At 38.7% G+C, this 18815-nt stretch overlaps 1 protein-coding gene across 1 annotated transcript in view; it reads right to left on the bottom strand.

Annotated features, from left to right (window-relative positions):
* Positions 1–11691: 11691 nt before the first annotated feature.
* Positions 11692–18815, bottom strand: part of F13a1 (coagulation factor XIII A chain) — a 172512-nt gene continuing 165388 nt past the window's right edge. The window contains exon 15 of the mRNA XM_070024633.1: positions 11692–13373. Within this exon, the coding sequence (XP_069880734.1) occupies positions 13220–13373 (154 nt within the window). The 3' untranslated portion in view covers positions 11692–13219. The remainder of the gene's footprint in view (positions 13374–18815) is intronic.

Here is an 18815-nt window from a genome sequence, read left to right as displayed (position 1 = left end):
ACCTGAGAACTTGGAAGTGATGGACATCTGTATTTCATTCTGAATGAGATGTCTGTATATCTGCAGTGACAGGCTTTTAGTTTCCCAGAAAGCTACTTCAAGGGAGCCAAAGGGATAACAGCAAGAATGAAATTTGGACATGGACTACTCATTTTGTGCAGGGCTGTCATTTCCTGGGCTCTGTGAGGATGGAGGACACGGATGTCATCAGGTCTTAATGCCTTCTTTATAGAACAACAGTCGCAATTCTCTGTGACCTTTATTAGGGTTGTAGACTGAGTTGAACAAGCTTACCTCTACCATAGAAGACCCATTTTCACCCCCTGGTGGCTAAACTAGGAGAAAACATTTTCCCTTAAGGGTAAAGAACCGGCAAATTGGTTCAATCATTCTTCCAGAGGGGAGAAAAAAGGTGGGGCAATAACAAGTCGATGTTGAGCTGTAAAGTAGAGGACAAGTTGGCACCTCCCTCTTTAACTTGATCATTCTCTGTTTTACAGTGTCTCCTGTTGGCCCAGCATCTTCATTGCTGTCTTCATTCTGACCTTACACTCATAGGTTCCTAATATATCTCAAGTTTGAAGCAGGAGTTTCTTTTTCAGCTGACTTTGAGGGAGAAGGAGCCTCCATCCACTGTACAAAGTTTAGTTGTCTAGCCACAGCTAGTGTTTCCTCTACTCCTTGTCTTCTCATTCTAAGCTACCTTAATGTTCCTCTATATTGTGATGGTAGAGATCTAGGAATAAATTATATGACACAGAAAGAATTTTCCAGTGAATTAGTATATAATTAGTGCAGTATCTGCAGTGTTTCTTTTTGAAAAAATTCAATTTTCTTCAATAAACTAATGTCAATAGTCATTGTTAGAACATCTATGATCATTAACTGTCTAGTCTTATTTGCCTCCTGATTATTACTTTATTTACCTTTTTTTAAAAAAAACAACATTCCATGAGTGTTAATTGAAAGACAATTTTCATTAAAAAAATTAAGCCTTGGAAACTATGAGGAAATCCTAGATTTGCAGCCCGTAAATTGGGAGTTCTGTCTATTTTTGTTACTTCTTCCAATGCTCTTTATTAGTACTCTCAGAGCAAATTATCTTCATATGATATAAACAGTGGGCTAGAAGGACATACTAATGAAGTTCAAGCTCTGGGATGAATTCTTATCTGTGTAAGGTAGAAATATTCTTATTTGTGGACATACACTGTAAACACAATCTTCAGTGCCTTTTGGTCATGGGAGAGATGGTAACATAGTGTAGGCTTCAATTCAGAATATTCATGGGGAAATGTTAGGTTTTCTATCAAATACACAGTAATAGGTTCTTAGACTAGAAACTGACACCAGAAAACATCTTTTCCATTCTCTTTTCCTACTTTCGCAACCACACTAAGCCTTTTCTGACAGACATTCTGGGGAACTCATCACCTAGAGAGATTGGACAATGGCTGGAAACTGCATTTGTGGGAAGGTGAATGAGTACCTGGCACCTAGTTTTGAGATAAAAACTGATATTTTTCTATATCTTTATGTCTAAAATCCTTGAGCCCCACCCCATCCTGAACCCCAATCCCACAATCCAATGAGCACTGAATGACCGTTTTCTATTAACTTGTTTAAGGCCACTTTGGCAGCAATGCAATGCAAAGAAAAGAAATGTTTCTGGTTTCCTGATGACTGTTTCCTATACAGGAAAATGAGAGGTAAGTTGTTAAGAAAACTTGGTTGGAATTTTCCGATTAATATGTAGACTAAAGAGAGACTTCTCTGAAGAGGAAATAAGAATGGCCGCAGAAAAGGTCAGATATGTTAATGTTAGTTGAAATGAAGCCCAAGATAAGTATTCAAATGTTTTTTACTTTCATGTGATTGTTTCTAACATATTTATAAGATGATTTCTTTGTTGCTTTGTATGTCCCTCCCCCACGATATAACCCCTGCTTTCACTGTATTTGATGTTGGTATAATTTGTGGAGGGGAAAGGAAAAAACAAATCATTTAAATAGGAATACAGGTGGACCCATTGCAACAATGAGATGTACAAGTTGTTATGTTGAAAAACGGAGGGGGGGGGGATCTGGGAAGGGATAGGAAGGGGAAACAAAGGAGCAAGCAACAATGCTTGATAAGAAATGTACTCATTAGCTCGTCCATGTAATTGTAACTCCTCTGTACGGTATTCTCATAATAAAATATTTTTTAAAAAGAATGGACAATAGACACATGAAGAAATGCTCAATTTCTCTACCCATAAAAGAAATGCAAATCAAGACAACATTGAGATTCCACCTCACCCCAGTTAGAATGACTATAATCAGGAAATCTATTAACAACAGATGCTGGAGGGGATGTGGACAGAAGGGAACCCTACTGCATTGTTGGTGAGAGTGTAACCTTGTTCAACCACTTTGGAAAACAGTATGGAGGTTCCTCAAAAGACTCCACCTAGAGCTCCCCTATGACCCAGCAATCCCACTTTTGGGCATTTACCCAAATGATCACAAACAAGGCTATACTAAAGCTACCAGCACAACTATGTTTATTGCAGCATTATTTACCATAGCTAAGCTATGGAACCAACCCAGATGCCCTTCAGTAGGTGAATGGATCAAGAAAATGTGGTATATACATACAATGGAATTCTATGCCTCCATAAGAAAGAGTGACACCACCCCATTTGTTAGGAAATGGAAAGACTTGGAAAAATTATATTAAGTGAAGTAAGCCAGGCCCAAAGAAACATAGGTCCCATGGTTTCCCTTATTTGCAATAGCTAGTATATGTCTAGAACAAGTAGAAAAGGTTAAAAGCTATGTACATATGACCACATAAGATGATGCTGAGTGAGATGAACCCCAAGATAGGGACACATGAGATTTTATCTTTGTTGCTGTTGTTTTTAATGTACTTATAATGTACTATGTGATTTTTTTCCTTTTGTTTGTTCTTCCCCCATGATACAACCCCTATTTTCACTGTATTTGATTCTGGTGCCCTGCATCTTGTATATACATTTTCCTAATTTGGGGAGGGGAAGGGAAAAAACAAAATGCTTAAATAAAGATACAGGTTGACCCATTGTAACAATGAGATGCACAAGACACTATGTTGCAAACGAACTTTACAACTTGGGATGGGGGTAGAGGGAGGAGTTGGAGAGGTTGGATGGGAAGGGGAAAAACAAAGGAGGAGGTAACAATGCTGGATAGGAAATGTACTCATTACCCTACTCAAGTAACTGTAACCCCTCTGTACAGAATTGCTACAATAAAAATATATATTAAAAAAAGAAAACTTGGTTGGGATAATTCAGGTTATGTTGATTCAGCCTATCCCTAGGGAGAGTCAATAGACACAGATATATTCAAATGATCCATGCTCACTAGCAAATTTATGATTCACACTTATCCTATATTGACTAAATTCCTTTGGATACTTTTTGAACTTTGACGTGTAGAGCAACTCTAGAAGGCAGGATGGTGAAAAGGAAACTAAGTGCCTGGAGACAAAGGACTTTGGTTCATGACAAATGCTTACATGGGAGTAACTACAAAGGTAGGAGATCTAGAACATGGATCACCAGAAAGGACACCACCTTTTCCCATTCCTTCAGGGCCATTGATATGTCCAGTGAATGCCTATTCTTCGCTGGGTACATCGTGAGGTGTGCACTCAAACAAGACAGCCCTCTTCGTACATTAGAAAACAGATGCTTGTCTTAATGAGCTTTATGGCAGTCCTGTGGAGTTGTTAGCCATTTTTGGCAAAGGAAATACTTGTTGATGGGTCAGCCAGATACTGTACATTCTCTCAGCAGTTGATAGAAGTTCTCAGGGAAGCCATGCCAAAGCACAGCAAAGATGGGAGAGATGATTAACTTTAAGCATACAGTATATTATTTTCTCATGCATTACCATATGGTCTGCCAGGCAATGTCTGCTACATTTATTTATTTTTTCTGTGCAATACCAACAGGGATCTCCCAAATACTGATAGTGAAGGGTAATGGTTTTCTGGGTCTCTTCCAAGCTGTTTATACAGCGTAGCACCCACTGCGAGAATAGTAACTCTTCCCTCTTTGGTGTCCTGACATTGCCAAAGAACAAGGCCTCTGCAGGCAGGTCAAATGGGCTCATTTGGGTCTGATCAGCTAGATGGTGCCATAAAGAAGTAAATTCTGAAGTTGAACTCTCTTGTCCAGATGGGAAATACCCCCAGGAAATGGAGTTAGAGCTGCTTGGTCAGTATTCATTGAATTAGAACTTAGTAAATGTTCATGGAATTAGAACTCAGTATTCATGGAATGTGAACCCAGGAAACATCCATGAACAGCTTCTTTTTTAAATTTTTATTTTTTTATTGTGAAAATACTGTACAGAGGGGTTACAATTACATGGGCAAGATAATGAGTACATTTCTTATCAAGCATTGTAGCCTCCTCCTTTGTTTCCCCTTCCCATCCCTTCCCATTCTCCCCTTACCCCCCCAATCCTCCCTGCCTCCCCCACCAAAGTTGTAAAGTTCATTTTCAACATAACAACTTGTACATCTCATTGTTGTAATGGGTCCACCTGTATCCCTATTTACACGACTTGTTTTTCCCCTTCCCCTCCACAGATTATACTGACATTAAATACAGTGAAAGCAGGGGTTATACTGTGGGAGAGGGACATACAAAGCAACATGAACAGCTTCTTAAGCCAATGAAACACAACATAAAAAATCTATGTAGGCCAAAAGCTATGTACATATGACCATATAAGATGATGTTAAGCGAAATGAAACCCAAGATAGGGACACAAATATCTTTTTTCTTTCTTGCTATTGTTTCTAACATATTTATAATATATCATGTGATTTATTTTGTTTCTTTGTATGTTCCTCTCCCATGGTATAACCCCTGTTTTCACTGTATTTGATGTCAGTGCCCTGCATCGTGTATATACACTTCGCTAATTCAGGGAGGGGAAGGGAAAAAACAAAACGCTTAAATAAGGATACAGATTGACCCATTGTAACAATGAGATGTACAAAACACTATGCAGAAAATGAACTTTACAACTTCGGCGGGGGTGGGGTGGGGGAAGTATAGTTGTGGAGGTAGGAGGGAAGGGATGGTAGGGGGAAAACAAAGGAGGAAGCAACAATGTTCAGTAGGAAATGTACTCATTACCTTGCTCATGTAACCCCTCTGTACAGCATTTTTACAATAAAAAACGTACAAAAAATCTATGTAGCTAAATTTATTTGTGACAATGCTAAGAATATTTTTCTATTAATTTTACTGAAGTATAACTAACAGTCACAATAAGTCTACTTGCTAATTTATATGACCTTGTATAATTCCCTTCCTTTAACAGTAAACTGGATTTAGTGACTCACTTTAGCAAAAATATGACAAGAATGAGGGGATATCACTTTTGAGATTAGGTCACAAGAAGATTTTTTTTGCTTATGTTTTACTTACATTATCTTGCTTTTTTACTTCCTCATGGAAGCTAGATGTCAAGTTGTAAGTTGTCTTCTAGAGAGACCTGCATGGCAAGTGACAGAGGCATTTAGTCATCAGCCATCAAGGAAGATGTGAGGAACTCATGAGTGGACTTGAAAGCAAAGTATTTCCCAGTTGAGCATTCAGATGAGGCCACAACCAGCTCTAACTTGGAGGTTAACCTGTGAGTAACCTTGAGTCAGAAGACTCAGCAAAATCATCCCTGGAGCCCTGATACACAAAAGCTATGAGATATAAATGGTGTCTTAAGCAGCTTAGTTTTGGGGGTAATTTATCAAAACAGCAATAATAATGAAAACACCATCAATATATACTTCAATGAAGTTTTATAACAGGTTGATAAAGAAATAGAACAATGCCAATATCCTAGGAGTTCTCTCTGCTCCTGTTTAGCCACTGTCCACTGCCCCTCTTCTAAGTATAAGTATCATCTTTACTTCTAGGCCTATGACTAGTTTTTCCTATTTTGGATCTCTAAATGAACAAAATTGCATTACAGTACTTTTTAGCATCTAGCTTCTTTTTTCCATTTAAGGTGGCAGTCCTTTTGTATTATAGTATTTTATATCATCTTATGTTTTATGGTTATATTTAGTTTTTATTTGCTTTACTAGCTTGTTGTATACAATTTAATTGCATAAATATGTCACAATCTATTTATCTCTTATAGCATACGTTTTAAAAATATACCTGGAACATAATTACTGACTCACTGTATCTGTACTCAGATCCAGTAGACAATGCCAAATAAGATTTCCAAAAGGGGATGGTGAACACCAAGTCACAAATTCAGCAGTACTCAACTTTCTAATCTCACTCCTTCAGGAAATTTTGTTGTTGTTGCTTCTCAACTGCTCACAGGATGGAGCATGCATGGCATTTTAATGGCTTGACTAATAGTCAATAATACTTCTGATTATGAAAAAAAGAAGGGAAATTTTTGATGCCTAATTATCTGATGCATTAACTAAAAACCAAACAAGATATAGTCATTCTACCTTTCCTATTTTTCTGTATAAAGGCACTATCAGGATAAAACCTTAAGGACTTGTTAGAACACATCAGGTTGCCTTTAAACTTTGACTCTTCAGCAGATAGCCAAGATTAATGAAAAAATGGTCTAAGCATAATGCTATTATATTATGCTTTCCACATTTAGGTAATTTAGATGAGCCCAGGCTTTTGTGCGAGCTTAAATTTCTCAGATAATGGTATGCATTTTTTGGTTAAGATGGTGTTCATTTTCTGGCAAAGCCATCGCTGAAGTGTATTGTTTTTCATCATGGGAGGAAGTTTTATTGTATTATACCAATTATTCAGTTTCATGTCATAATAATAATTTGTTGATTTATATTGGTTTTTAGCTTGCCCAGTGAATAAAGCTAATTGGGATATTACTGAAGATACCCAGCACTTCTTTGTAATGATCAGCAAAAAAGCAGATTCCTTTATTGGAGCTATAATTTCTAAACTCACAGTTATAGTCACTCATGAGTTCAGCCTGGGGTCTAGGATAATACTCAAGTACTTTCACTGCAATCTGGGTAATAGGATGCCATGACCTTGATAACTTCAGCATTTAAGGGCTTGGTTTGGTCAGGAAAACGCTTGTCATCTATAAGTCTTGAGATATATAATTGTCTACATTTGAAACATGGATAGAATCAGACAAAGGCAACTAGCATCAGAATAGCAATGGATAAGTGAATGAAAGCATGCCATTAAAGGTAAGAGAATAAAGAATTCATTGTGGTAAGGGAAACATTCAGAGGCCATATTAAGTGCTATGGCTCATTATACAAAGACCTCTTGTACTTAATTCAACCATTTCTCTTGAGGACAGAGGTATAGAATAGCAGATTGGGGGTTCCTCCTCATTCTGTGCTGATGAGCACAGGAGAGAATAGGGGAGTGTACCAGAGAGGTGAGCTCCTGTGCTTCAGTCAGGGACATCACTTGAGAGGAACCTTCTGTGGGCTATAGAGGTGCTCTGATGAATGGGTCTGCACAGGAACATGGAGCCAGTGATAGTATAAAGGCCTGGTATATGAAGACTGAGCTGGGAATGACTGGCTCACACAACCACCAGTGATTGCTGAGGACATCTTTCACACACTGTGTCAGTCATGGCAAGAGTGTGACAGACTTTCTACACTCATGGCTTTTTTCCTGAGTCACCTTTATCAGAAACTTCTCATGTGGGCCATTCCAGGGCTTCTTTCTTGCAGTGATTATAATTTCTAGGTTTTTGGCATTGATTGAGTATCATGAATTCAAATACAAAGGTTGAAATGTTCCAAAATCTGAAGCATTGCTAACATAACATCACAGGTGAGAGACTCTATACCATGAAACTTTGAGGGTATATCTCAGGGGTGGAGTGCAAGATTTATATGTATGAGGCTCTAGGTTTGATCTCCACTATTCCCTCCATCCAAAAACCCAATCCATTTGCTATATGTGTGCAATTATTTAAAAACAGAATAAAATTACTTTCAGTGTATGTCTGTAAGGTGTATATCAAATATAAATGGATTTAGACTTGGGTCACACTCCCAACAGATCTCTCTCTCTCTCACACTCTCTCTCCACACACACACACACACACACACACACACACACACACACACACACACACACACACACACACACACACACACATATATACACAAATATTCCCCCAAAATCTGAAAAATCTAAAATTTGAAACATTTCAGGTTCAAGCTTTTTGGATAAGGGGCACTTATTTGTATAAACTAATAAAATAAATTATTCTGTATTTCTTAGAGTTAAATCTTTGTAACCTCCATGTAAGTCAAAGCACTTCTGAATAATTCAAGGAGAAAAAATGGAACCTGGATTCATGATTGGATCATTTGTCCAATATCTAGTGCTTCAGCTCCCTGAGGAGTTGAGTTGTGGAGGTGGCAGAAGATTCAGCATCTCTTTGAGGTTTTCAATGGAAAGGACTCATTTTCCAAGATGTCACAGGAGAGTTCATCAGGCAGGTTTTTCTTCTTTATTTATTTGGTGCTCTAGGCATACTTTGTATCTTTATATTCCTGCATAGAAAGATTTGTCTCTGCCTAGGGTGTGTTTCTAGGCAGGGACTTACACAAACAAGGCTCTGGGATGATGCTGGTATATACAGGGATGGATGACTGCCAGAAAGAATCAACAGTTATAAGGATGTATAGTTGGTTGGATGCTAGGGGAATAGCTGGATGGTAGAAAAAGTGAAGGGAGGTTGATTAGGTTGATTGGCTATTAATTTCCTAGTGACATGGAATGAATGTTCATCAATGTTGACCTATCTGGGACTTTATGATACTTGATTGCCGGTGAGTATAACACAATTCTACCCCTTACATTACTATTAGCAATGTATATATATTTTAATTGTGCTATGTTGCAGTTCTTCAAAGAGTTCTGAAGTTGCTCTTAAGTCAGCATTTCTAAAACTCTAAGGAGATGAGATTAAAGAGTGTAGCAAATGGTTATTCTGAAAGCAGAGTTTGTTTTCACAATGCTACCTCTTACAGCTTGAGTTTTCCTGATACTTGGCTTCTTGGGCCTAACAAATTCTTCATTAGCAGGTTAGAATGAATTGTATTTACTCCCTTTACAAGGTTTGTGAGTTGTAATTATTTGTAAAAAACTACAGGTAGCATCTACCTCATCATCTTTCATCTGTCTGTCTGTCTGTCTGCCTGCCTGCCTGCCTGCCTATCTGTCTATCCATCTATATCTATGTTATATAGGTTGCTGTTAAGTTTTATTAGATATATCTACTACAAGAACGTTGTGGAAACTTAAATATTGTTTTGTCTCCCTTAATGCCTTGGAGCTCTAAACACAAAGATTAAGATTTTGTTGAAAAGTATCAAGGATTGGCACAGGCAGAAGTTAGAACTCATAGTCCTCAAGCTCAGATTGATTGCTTGCTACTGAAAAAAAAAGGTTTTTACAGTCACAACACTTGTGTTAGTCTGGTAAAATTATTTTAAATCATTTTAAAAAGAAAAAAAGTTTACTTCAGCTCATATTTTGGAGGTCTAATTTCATTGTTGATTGGTCCTATTACTTTGGCAGCTTATAGAGTATAGTAGAGGAAAGCTGCTCACCTCATAGTCAGGAAATAAAAAAGAGAAATAGAAAAGGGCTGCGGTATTACTGTCTTCTTCAGTGACCTGGAGAACTGTCCTTGGGCTCCACCTCTACAAAGACCTACCATTTCCCAATAATACCAACCAGAGGACTAAGCCTTTAATACATGGGCCTTTGGGGGATACTTAAGATACAAATCATAGCAGTATTAATTACACTAAAATGGATGACAGAAATGTAAACAGATTGTGTTGAGAGGTGGGTACCAGCAGGAATGGAGGATGAATGGACACAGTGAATGTGGATGCATATGATCAAAGTACTTTATCTGTAAGTATCAAAAACAGAATAATGAAACTCACTAACTTATTTATTGTTTTATTTATTTATTTATTTATTTATTTATTTATTTATTTATTTATTTATTTATTTATTTATTTTTGTTGGTCATGGGGCTTGAACTCTGGGCCTGAGTGCTGTCCCTCAGCTCTTCAGGTCAAAGCTAGCACTCTACCACGTGAGCTACAGCGCCACTTCTGGTTTTCTGATGGCTTATTGGAGATAAGAGTTTCACGGAGTTTCCTGCCCAGGCTGGCTTTGAACCATGATCCTCAGATCTCAGCCTCCTGAGTAGCTAGGATTACAGGCATGAGCCACCGGCACCCGGCTATTTTTATATTTTTAAGTTAGTTCCCATTCAACATCTCAGTGTATAAGTATAATGCATCTTGACCAATGTCACCCCTTTCCTCATTTCCCAACACAATCCCTCAATTTTCCTAGTTTTATAGAGTATGTATTGAATATTATGATTGCATTCTCCCTCCATTCTTCTCTTCATCATCTACCTCCTCTTCTTGACCTCCAACTCCATATTTTAAGTGCCAGTTTCCTGATACTCATTTTGTTGGACTGTGAGCTCATTTCGCTAAGAAATTACACCATTGAATTCTTCCCTGCAAATACCATATTTCATTTAATATGTTTTTGTACACTTTCATAAAACTGCAGATATGTTTAGTTGTATATTTATAAATTATATCTAACTTTCACCTATGAAAGAAGACATGAGTCCTTTGTCTCTCTGGGCCTAATTTATTTCACTTAACTTCTTTTCCAGGTTCATCCATTTCATTGCAGATGTTATAATCTCAAAGTAAAATTCCTTTGCATATACATACATACATACATACATACATACATACATACATACACACACATACACACCACATTTTCTTGATCCATTTGTCCATTAAGGGGCATCTAAGCTGTTTCCATACCATGGCTATGATGAATAGTATAGAAATGAGCATGATTGTACAGGTGGCTTTACTGTACCCCAATGTGTATTCTTTTGAATAAATGTCTAAGAGTGGTATTGCTGGGTTAGGGTATTTCTGTGTCTAGTTTTAAGAAGGGGATGAGGGAAAGTGATAGAGAGGGTGAATGTGATGAGGCTCCAATGTTTTCATGAGGGCAAACACAATAGTGAACTTCCCTTGTACAATTAGCACATGCTGATGAAGATGTTAAAGAATAAAAGCCAATATGGAACTCCAGCTGTCAAGGATGATGGGCCTTTATCTTGAGTGTCAACTCCAAATCAGTTGGCAGTTGCTACCTAGAGGTGAGAGGGATTCTGAGGCCCTATCTGAGTTGCAGTTGTCCAGTGAGACCTGCCACGAGAATAAATCTCCTGTGCATACTTTGCCTTCTTTTCCCTCCCACTCTAAGACTGTAACAGGTGATAATGATGAGAAATGTCTCTGCTGGCTGTTCACTGAGTCAGCATAGTGGTTCAAGAGGTTGCTTATGAGGAAGCTCCTACTGACAGAAACTTTTCAGTAGGTTTTAAGTCTCCAAATTTCCTCCCTGAGTGAATGTGGTCTATAAAATGCAGAGAAGAGGTGAGGAGAATACTTATTAGAGTTGTTTCTTTTAAAGGACAAATGCATGTCTCCCTATCTGGAGGTAGTTTTCTTGTGGCAGAAGGTCTATGGGTTCTCTAGTAGTTGTGGTTAGTTGTGTATAGAATTGACAATTAACAATAATCATTTCTATGCAGATGAAAAGATAATCAGATTAATTTTATTTTAAGCATTACATTCTTATTTAATAACAGTATAGTAATTAAGCCAGTTAACAGTATAGTAAACTGCATTTCATTCTAAAACTACTTATTGAAAGGCTTGGCAAATGCTGGGAGATGACTGCAGGAGTTAGGTGTGATGTATCATAACAGGTATCTGCTAACCCTCAGGGGTTGGCCCTGTAGGTCCAGGAACAGTCTCAAAGACTTGGAAATAGACCAGAGCATAGTTACATAGAGTATAGCATTGCATTTCTGCTGCTGCTCCCCACTCCCCCAGCTTCCTTCAGTTTTTTTTTTCTGAGAATCTTAGTCCCTTGATCCAAATCATACCCAGAGTATTAGAATGGAGATTCTGACTTTAAATCTGCTTTGCAATTAAATACTAATAGTCTTGTCTGTTGGACCCTTAGAACATAATACACAGGGTGGTAGTATCCTCTGCTCTTGGGTCATACATAGTGCTGGCTATTTGCAAGAGATCTTATTTTTTTAACACCAGAGTGTTGAGGTATAGTCTTGACAGGCAATCTAAAGAAAAGGAGAGAATGGGAGAGGGGGCTAACTGTCTTTCTGCATATCTAGCCACTATATCTGCTCACTTCTCCAACTTATTGGGTTTATTCTGCCTCTAAAAAAAGACCTGGTGATCCCAGAGAGAGAGAGAGTATAAACACTGATGAAAGAGACCCTTTCTGCCAGTTCTAAATCAGCCTTGTCACTTTCTAGTTTTGCCTTCCAGAAAGGGTTAAAAAGTAAGGGATATTCATTCCTGCTGATCAGGTCACACTGTGACACCTACAAAATATACCACATAACTACAATATTTAATATATCTGAGTTATTGCACCTGGTTTCTTATCTCCTCCTAGGTGATTAAGTTTTCCACAAATGCAATTTGTTAATGTGGGGCCACATTTTCTCACTAGCTAATCTGTGAAATTTGGCAGGCAGTTGCTTGGCTGCAGGTGGAAGATGAAAGACCTTTCCTTTGCTTTGCCAAGAAGAAAAATGATGTTGTGCTGAATTCCTAGGGAAAAATTCTACCATGGACGTTAGAACTTGATCCCAAGAAAAGGGAGAACTCTAAGGTCCAAATACCCTTCCTTTGGGGGAATATATTACCCCCCCTCCAATTGAATGTGGAATCAAAAGTTTTTAATAGGACCAGGTACTGAGCACATCCCACTGTTAAGGGAAACCCTCTGATATTTGAAGCTGGAACCATTTGCAATGATAAATGATGTCTTTTCCTCTTATGAGCTATAAGAGCTTAATTAGAGTTTAGTTAAGGCAAATGTTCAGAAACCTTTGGAAAGGGGAGTGATTCAAAACTAACTTCCACGCAAATAGCAAGGGCATGAAAAGCATCACTTTGACAAACGTGTATGCTGGGATCCTCTCCAGTAGCATCTAAGTTAAAGTAAGAGCTTTAACAGCTTTTGTTTTTTGCACTAGAACTTCCTTAGCCAAAAGGCCTAGATCCATCTCAGCCTCCTGAACATTTAAATGGAAGGTCGTCTTTGAATCTCCAAGTCCAACTCGCCATATACATGTCTCAGGGAGTCACTGGTCATGCTGGCTATCAACTTCCGATGGCCAGAGACCCAAGGCCGACACAATTCTTCCCACTGCACAGTGGAGTTGGGCTGGATTTCACTGAAATGACAGAAAAGAGAGGAGAGGTTGGCTGATCCATTTTCTTACCTTGATGAAGACACAATGAGAAGCCTTGCATTGGCCCTCTTTCTCCAAGCTGATGGTGATATCCAGAGAACTGAAGGGCCTGGTTGTCTGTCAAGTAAGGTCTGTCAATGAGGCACTGTAGGGTTGGTTATCAACAGTTTGAGTGGGCTATGATCCTTCCCCTTGGATGCATTCACTGGCCCCAGTTGATATGACAAGCTAGCCTGCCCAGGACTGAGCCAATAAAATGACTCCTCTAACTCCACAGTATCCATGTTGATGTGACATGTCTTGACTCATCTTTTGGTCTTCTTGTTCCTTTCTGGATTAAAGTTCTATCGAAGCCTCAGATGACTTTGCCGAGGCCCTAACATTGTAATTCATTTTTGCCAAGCCCCATGGGATGGAACTTATTCCATAGACCCACATCTGGACATGATCTGCCTGCTGCCTTCTGACTTTGAGTGTCTTCCTGTTCTATAATCCATATTATTTACCAAATTGGGTTTCCCTTATCTATGAATCTTGCTGCTACTTATTTGTTGTCAATGCCTGGAACTATCTTGATAATGGATAATGCATGCTCTGAGCTCTTCCTAAGCCTATTCAAGAACATAATGGACATCAATCAGGACATCAGAAATTTAGGTTTAGACTTCTTTGCAGTGCTTTCATACATCCTTCCATTGAAGCATGGGAGCAGAAAATGTGAACGTTCATACTTGTGGTCATTCTTTAGGATACTCTTCCATATCTGGGAGGTTAGATGTAGACCAGTTATCCAGTTAGTAAATGGGCTAATCTGAGCTTCAAATCCCTGCTCTCTGAATGAACAATGAGTTTTATGCTATATTCTGCAAAAGGTGCATTTATGACAGCCATCCCCACTGTTTCACAGGCTTTATTTCTCAAAAAAAGACAAGGCCCATTGGCTCAGTATTGAAAAATTCCTGCATGAGTCTTGGTTTTGGTTCTTTTTTTTTTTTTTTTGTCTGTCATGGGGCTTGAACTCTGGGCCTGGGCGCTGTCCCTCAGCTCTTCAGCTCAAGGCAAGCGCCCTACCACTTGAGCTACAGTGCCACTTCCGGTTTTCTGGTGGTTTATTGGAGATAGGAGTCTCACGGTCTTTCCTGCCCAGGCTGGCTTTGAACTGAGATCCTCAGATCTCAGCCTCCTGAGTAGCTAGGATTACAGGCGTGAGCCACCAGCACCCGGCTTGGTTTTGGTTCTTAGTGCATAGCATGTATGATATGCATGGTATACACTGAGTGGTCTGGCTTAGGCCTTGGCACAGAACTTTTTTCTGTGAGAACAGAAGAAAGTCAAATTATGATCACCACAAGTGTCTTGAAATGATACATAAAGGGCTGGGAATGTGGCTTAGTGATAGAGTGCTTGGCGAGCATGCATGAAGCCCTGGGTTCAATTCCTCAGTACCATATACACAGAAAAAGCCAGAAGTGGTGCTATGGCTCAAGTAGGGTAGGGTGCTAGCCTTGACCAAAAGAAGCTCAGGGACAGTGCCCAGGCCCTGAGATCAAGCCCCAGGACGGACAAAAATGGTACAAAAAGCCAGAAGTGGTGCTATGGCTCAAGTGGTAGGGTGCTAGCCTTGAGCAAAAGAAGCTCAGGGACAGTGCCCAGGCCCTGAGATCAAGCCCCAGGACTGACAAAATGGTACATTTTCTATCTATCTATCTATCTATCTATCTATCTATCTATCTATCTATCTATCTATCTATCTATCTATCTATCTATCTATCTGGGTATACATATATGTATCCCATATATATTTTATATATATTCCTTGTGTAGGGATATATATATATATATATATATATATATATATATATATATATATATATATATATATATATATATGACTTTGTATGGAATTATGTAGTCACAGCATGTTAGAATCAAAAAATGTTTTAGAAATGATTTGTCTATCCATGAGACTCTTATTTCCAAATAGCCACCTGAAAGCCAAAAGCTGTGGCTTCCAGTACTCCCCTCCCCCATTTACATACACACACACACACACACACACACACACACACACACACACACACACAAATCTATAAATGAGTCCTAATGTTTGGCTATTATTTAATCACTAATTTGTTTGACAAAAACTGGGCACCTATCAGGGATTAATCAGCAATGAGTAAGGTAGATCCCACCACTGTCCTATTCCTTACTGTTAAGTATACATTGCTAAGATGTGCATCTTCCCAGTATTGTTATTTCCTAGTGAGCTTGGAGGGGCAAGGGAAATTATTTGTCTTTTTCATTAATTTTCGCTATTGCCTAAATTATAGTGCACATGGTGCTCATTTGTAACTCTTAAAAATGCTTAATCTATTTTTTTTAAATCTGAAAGTGAAGGTTTTGCTGAGCACAGAGGCTGGAACATAGCTGTGTCAGCAGTGGTAACCATGTGTGGCTGTTGGACCAACCAACAAGATTTTCACTCTGCTAGCATCCAATTCAAAACTGCCCATTCATGAAAATTATATGGATTAAAAGAAAAAATGACTTAGTCCAACATCATATTTTACAGATGAGGAGACTGAAGTCTGATGGAGTCTAGAGAATCTCCAAGGTCACAGACCCTCCTGTCATCTAACCGTAGAAGAGATTAGAACCAATTGTACTCCTGCTAGTAGAAGAGATTATGCTATTGTGGATTTCATGAAAGCTTGAAAATCAGGAAGCAAAGTGAAGGATGGAAAATGATTTGCCTCAGCAAAAGAACTGGCTGCTTCCATCAAAAGACCAGAGCACAGTCTGCACCATGTGCTTCTCCACAGTGTAGAACTTGCTCCAAATATGACACAGGTACAGCTGATTCTCAAAGTCCTTACAAGGTTACCAAAGTGGATTATTTACTGAATTTGACTTCCAGTGAATTTAGAGACCCAAAGCCTCTGTAAATACTCCAGCAAGCTTCCTAACTTAGAATTCAGAAAGATGGAGGTATTTGATCATTATGTAATGAAGAATATCAAGTCAAGATATTTTTATGAACACTATTGAACACTATTACAGGTGGGATTTATTTCAGAGTTAGAGTTGTCAGTAGGAGCTATAAGAGAGACAGACAAATGGGAATGGATACACCCATTCAAAGAGACCAGACATCACTGGTGCCTGGGGTCAATAAAATGAAATGTTGTTTAGTGGTTTACAAGTGCCATGGGCTCTGGAGCTTAAAACCTGATTCTATTACTTTTAGTTGTATAATTTCAGGTTATTGTTCTAAGCCTCAGATTTCCCATCTGTGAAATTGGAATTATGCTGTGTTACCCCCACAGAACTCCTAAGGGACTTAAATGAAATGATCCAAAGAGCCAAACAAAGGTCAGGGTGTGGCATGGAGGGATCCTTAGAAGATATCAACAGTCATTTTAGTTGTACTAGATCCTTTGTTTATTTCCATAACGATGAGGAAAGGTTCAGTTGCTCTGTCTACAACTCTCACCAGAGGAATTTGTATGATGAAATATTACTGGATCATGGTGTCATGGTGATGAAGCAAGGGTCATCCTTGGGCTACAGTGAACTTGCAGTCTGAAGGGCACATTACCACATGGATGTCTTAGTTATAGATGGGCAAATCTGATAATTTAGGACTGAGAGTAACAATTGTGAAAATAGTGAGTAGGCTAGATTCTGTGTCATGCTTTCTTCCCCTGGTGGTGAGTGGACCTGGAGTATGGCTAGTATCTGCACCACACCAGTGTGGTTGAGTTAAAATAAATGCTGTTTAGGAACATAAGAGACCAGGGCTTCCCAGGTCTTTCCAAGGAGGTTGTATTCAGGTAAATAGAAAGGTAAAGAATGAGACTCAAGCAGGAAAAGAGAATTAGCAAGGTAAGGTTTAGCATTGCATTTCCTCCACTCATTCAGTAAAGAAGGCTTTCTAATTCCCCAGATTACAGATAAGAAAAGGGCATTTTGAAGACACAAATAAGCTTCTTGAAGATTATAGGGCTGATATAAATGGCTGAGGCAGACAAGAATCCTACTGCCCCCACCAGCATCCAGGATGCAGGAGCATGCTAAAGCAACTGGGACAGTAGGGACAACTGGAGTCAAGAAAGAATAATGAAAAGTCTGGGCACTAGTGGCTTACACCTGTGAGGAGGCTGAGATCTGAGGTTGAGATTCAAAGCCAGTCCTAGCAGGAAAGTCCATGAGATTCCTATCTCTAACAGCCAAAATTAGAGCTGTGGCTCAAGTAGTAGAACAGTACCCTTGAGCAGGACCAGCAAAAATAAAAATAAAAAAGTTTAGTAAAGGCCCCAGATTTCAGAAATCCAGATACTAAATAAGGAATCATCTCTCTCCTTTCTGTGGCAATGAGACAATCTTGGGAGTTCTCTGTAGGGGCATTCAGGCATTGACTTCAATACTAAAAATCTAAAACACTCAAATCAATTTGGCATTTGTTAATGTTCTTCTTTTCAGACAGTACTGGGGTTTGAATTTAGGGACTTATGCTTGCTCAGCTGGTGCTCTACCATTTGAGCCATATCTCCAGCTCTGCTTTAGTTGATTATTTTGGATGTGGAGTTTAGTGGAGTTTTCTGCCAGGTTGGTCTCTAACTAGAATCTTCTAGATCTCAGCCTCCTGAGTAGCTAGAATTATGTAAAAAATAAAAACCACACACATACATACAACTTAACTTAAAATTTCAAGCCGTGTTAATTGATTTTATAATTAAAGTTTGAAGAACATTTATCTCATGTGGTCTTTTTCGCTTGTAAAAGGTGAACACTGTTAAATATTACATGGGGGAGAAGAGGTTCGGGGTAGTTAGTATTGGTAACTGTCCTTACTGGCAGTTCAAGATGCATTATTATGATGGCAATGCTAATATCTATTATTACTATCACCTCCACCTTTGTGGTTCTCTCTGTAAAAGAACTCCAGATTGTATTCTGTTCTAAGACATTGATTTCAAAGCAGCTGTGCTCTTTTACTCAGATCCATTTCATTTTCTCTCCCCTGGTTTCCCATGTGATCAACCAGAAGCACATTGTGAAAGTTATCCTGCCTGAGGATCTGAGCTGTGTGAGCATAAGAAATGGCCTCAAACAGGAGCTAAATCTTGAGCTGTGTCTCAGCAATTGCTTATTCCTAAAACAAGCTGTATGATGCTGGAGGCCAGCAAAAATGCTCAGACATGAAGATGCCATTATTATATACTGGAAATTGCATATCAGAAAGAGAGAAAAAGCTTTTTGTCATTTTGGTAAGCGGAATAAATGTTGAAATAACCCTATTTACTGGGGACAGATGTTGTGATAAATGGTTCTCAATAATGTGCTGAGTCATTGGGAGACACTAGCCATCTATCATTTTGAATGCACATTGGCAAATGGGATTATTATTACAATAAACTGTAA

The sequence above is a fragment of the Dipodomys merriami genome, unplaced genomic scaffold (assembly GCF_024711535.1).
Source record: "Dipodomys merriami isolate MVZ:Mamm:240054 unplaced genomic scaffold, mDipMer1.0.p SCAF_16, whole genome shotgun sequence".
Lineage (NCBI taxonomy): Eukaryota > Metazoa > Chordata > Mammalia > Rodentia > Heteromyidae > Dipodomys > Dipodomys merriami.
This window is presented reverse-complemented; position numbering and strand designations above follow the sequence as displayed.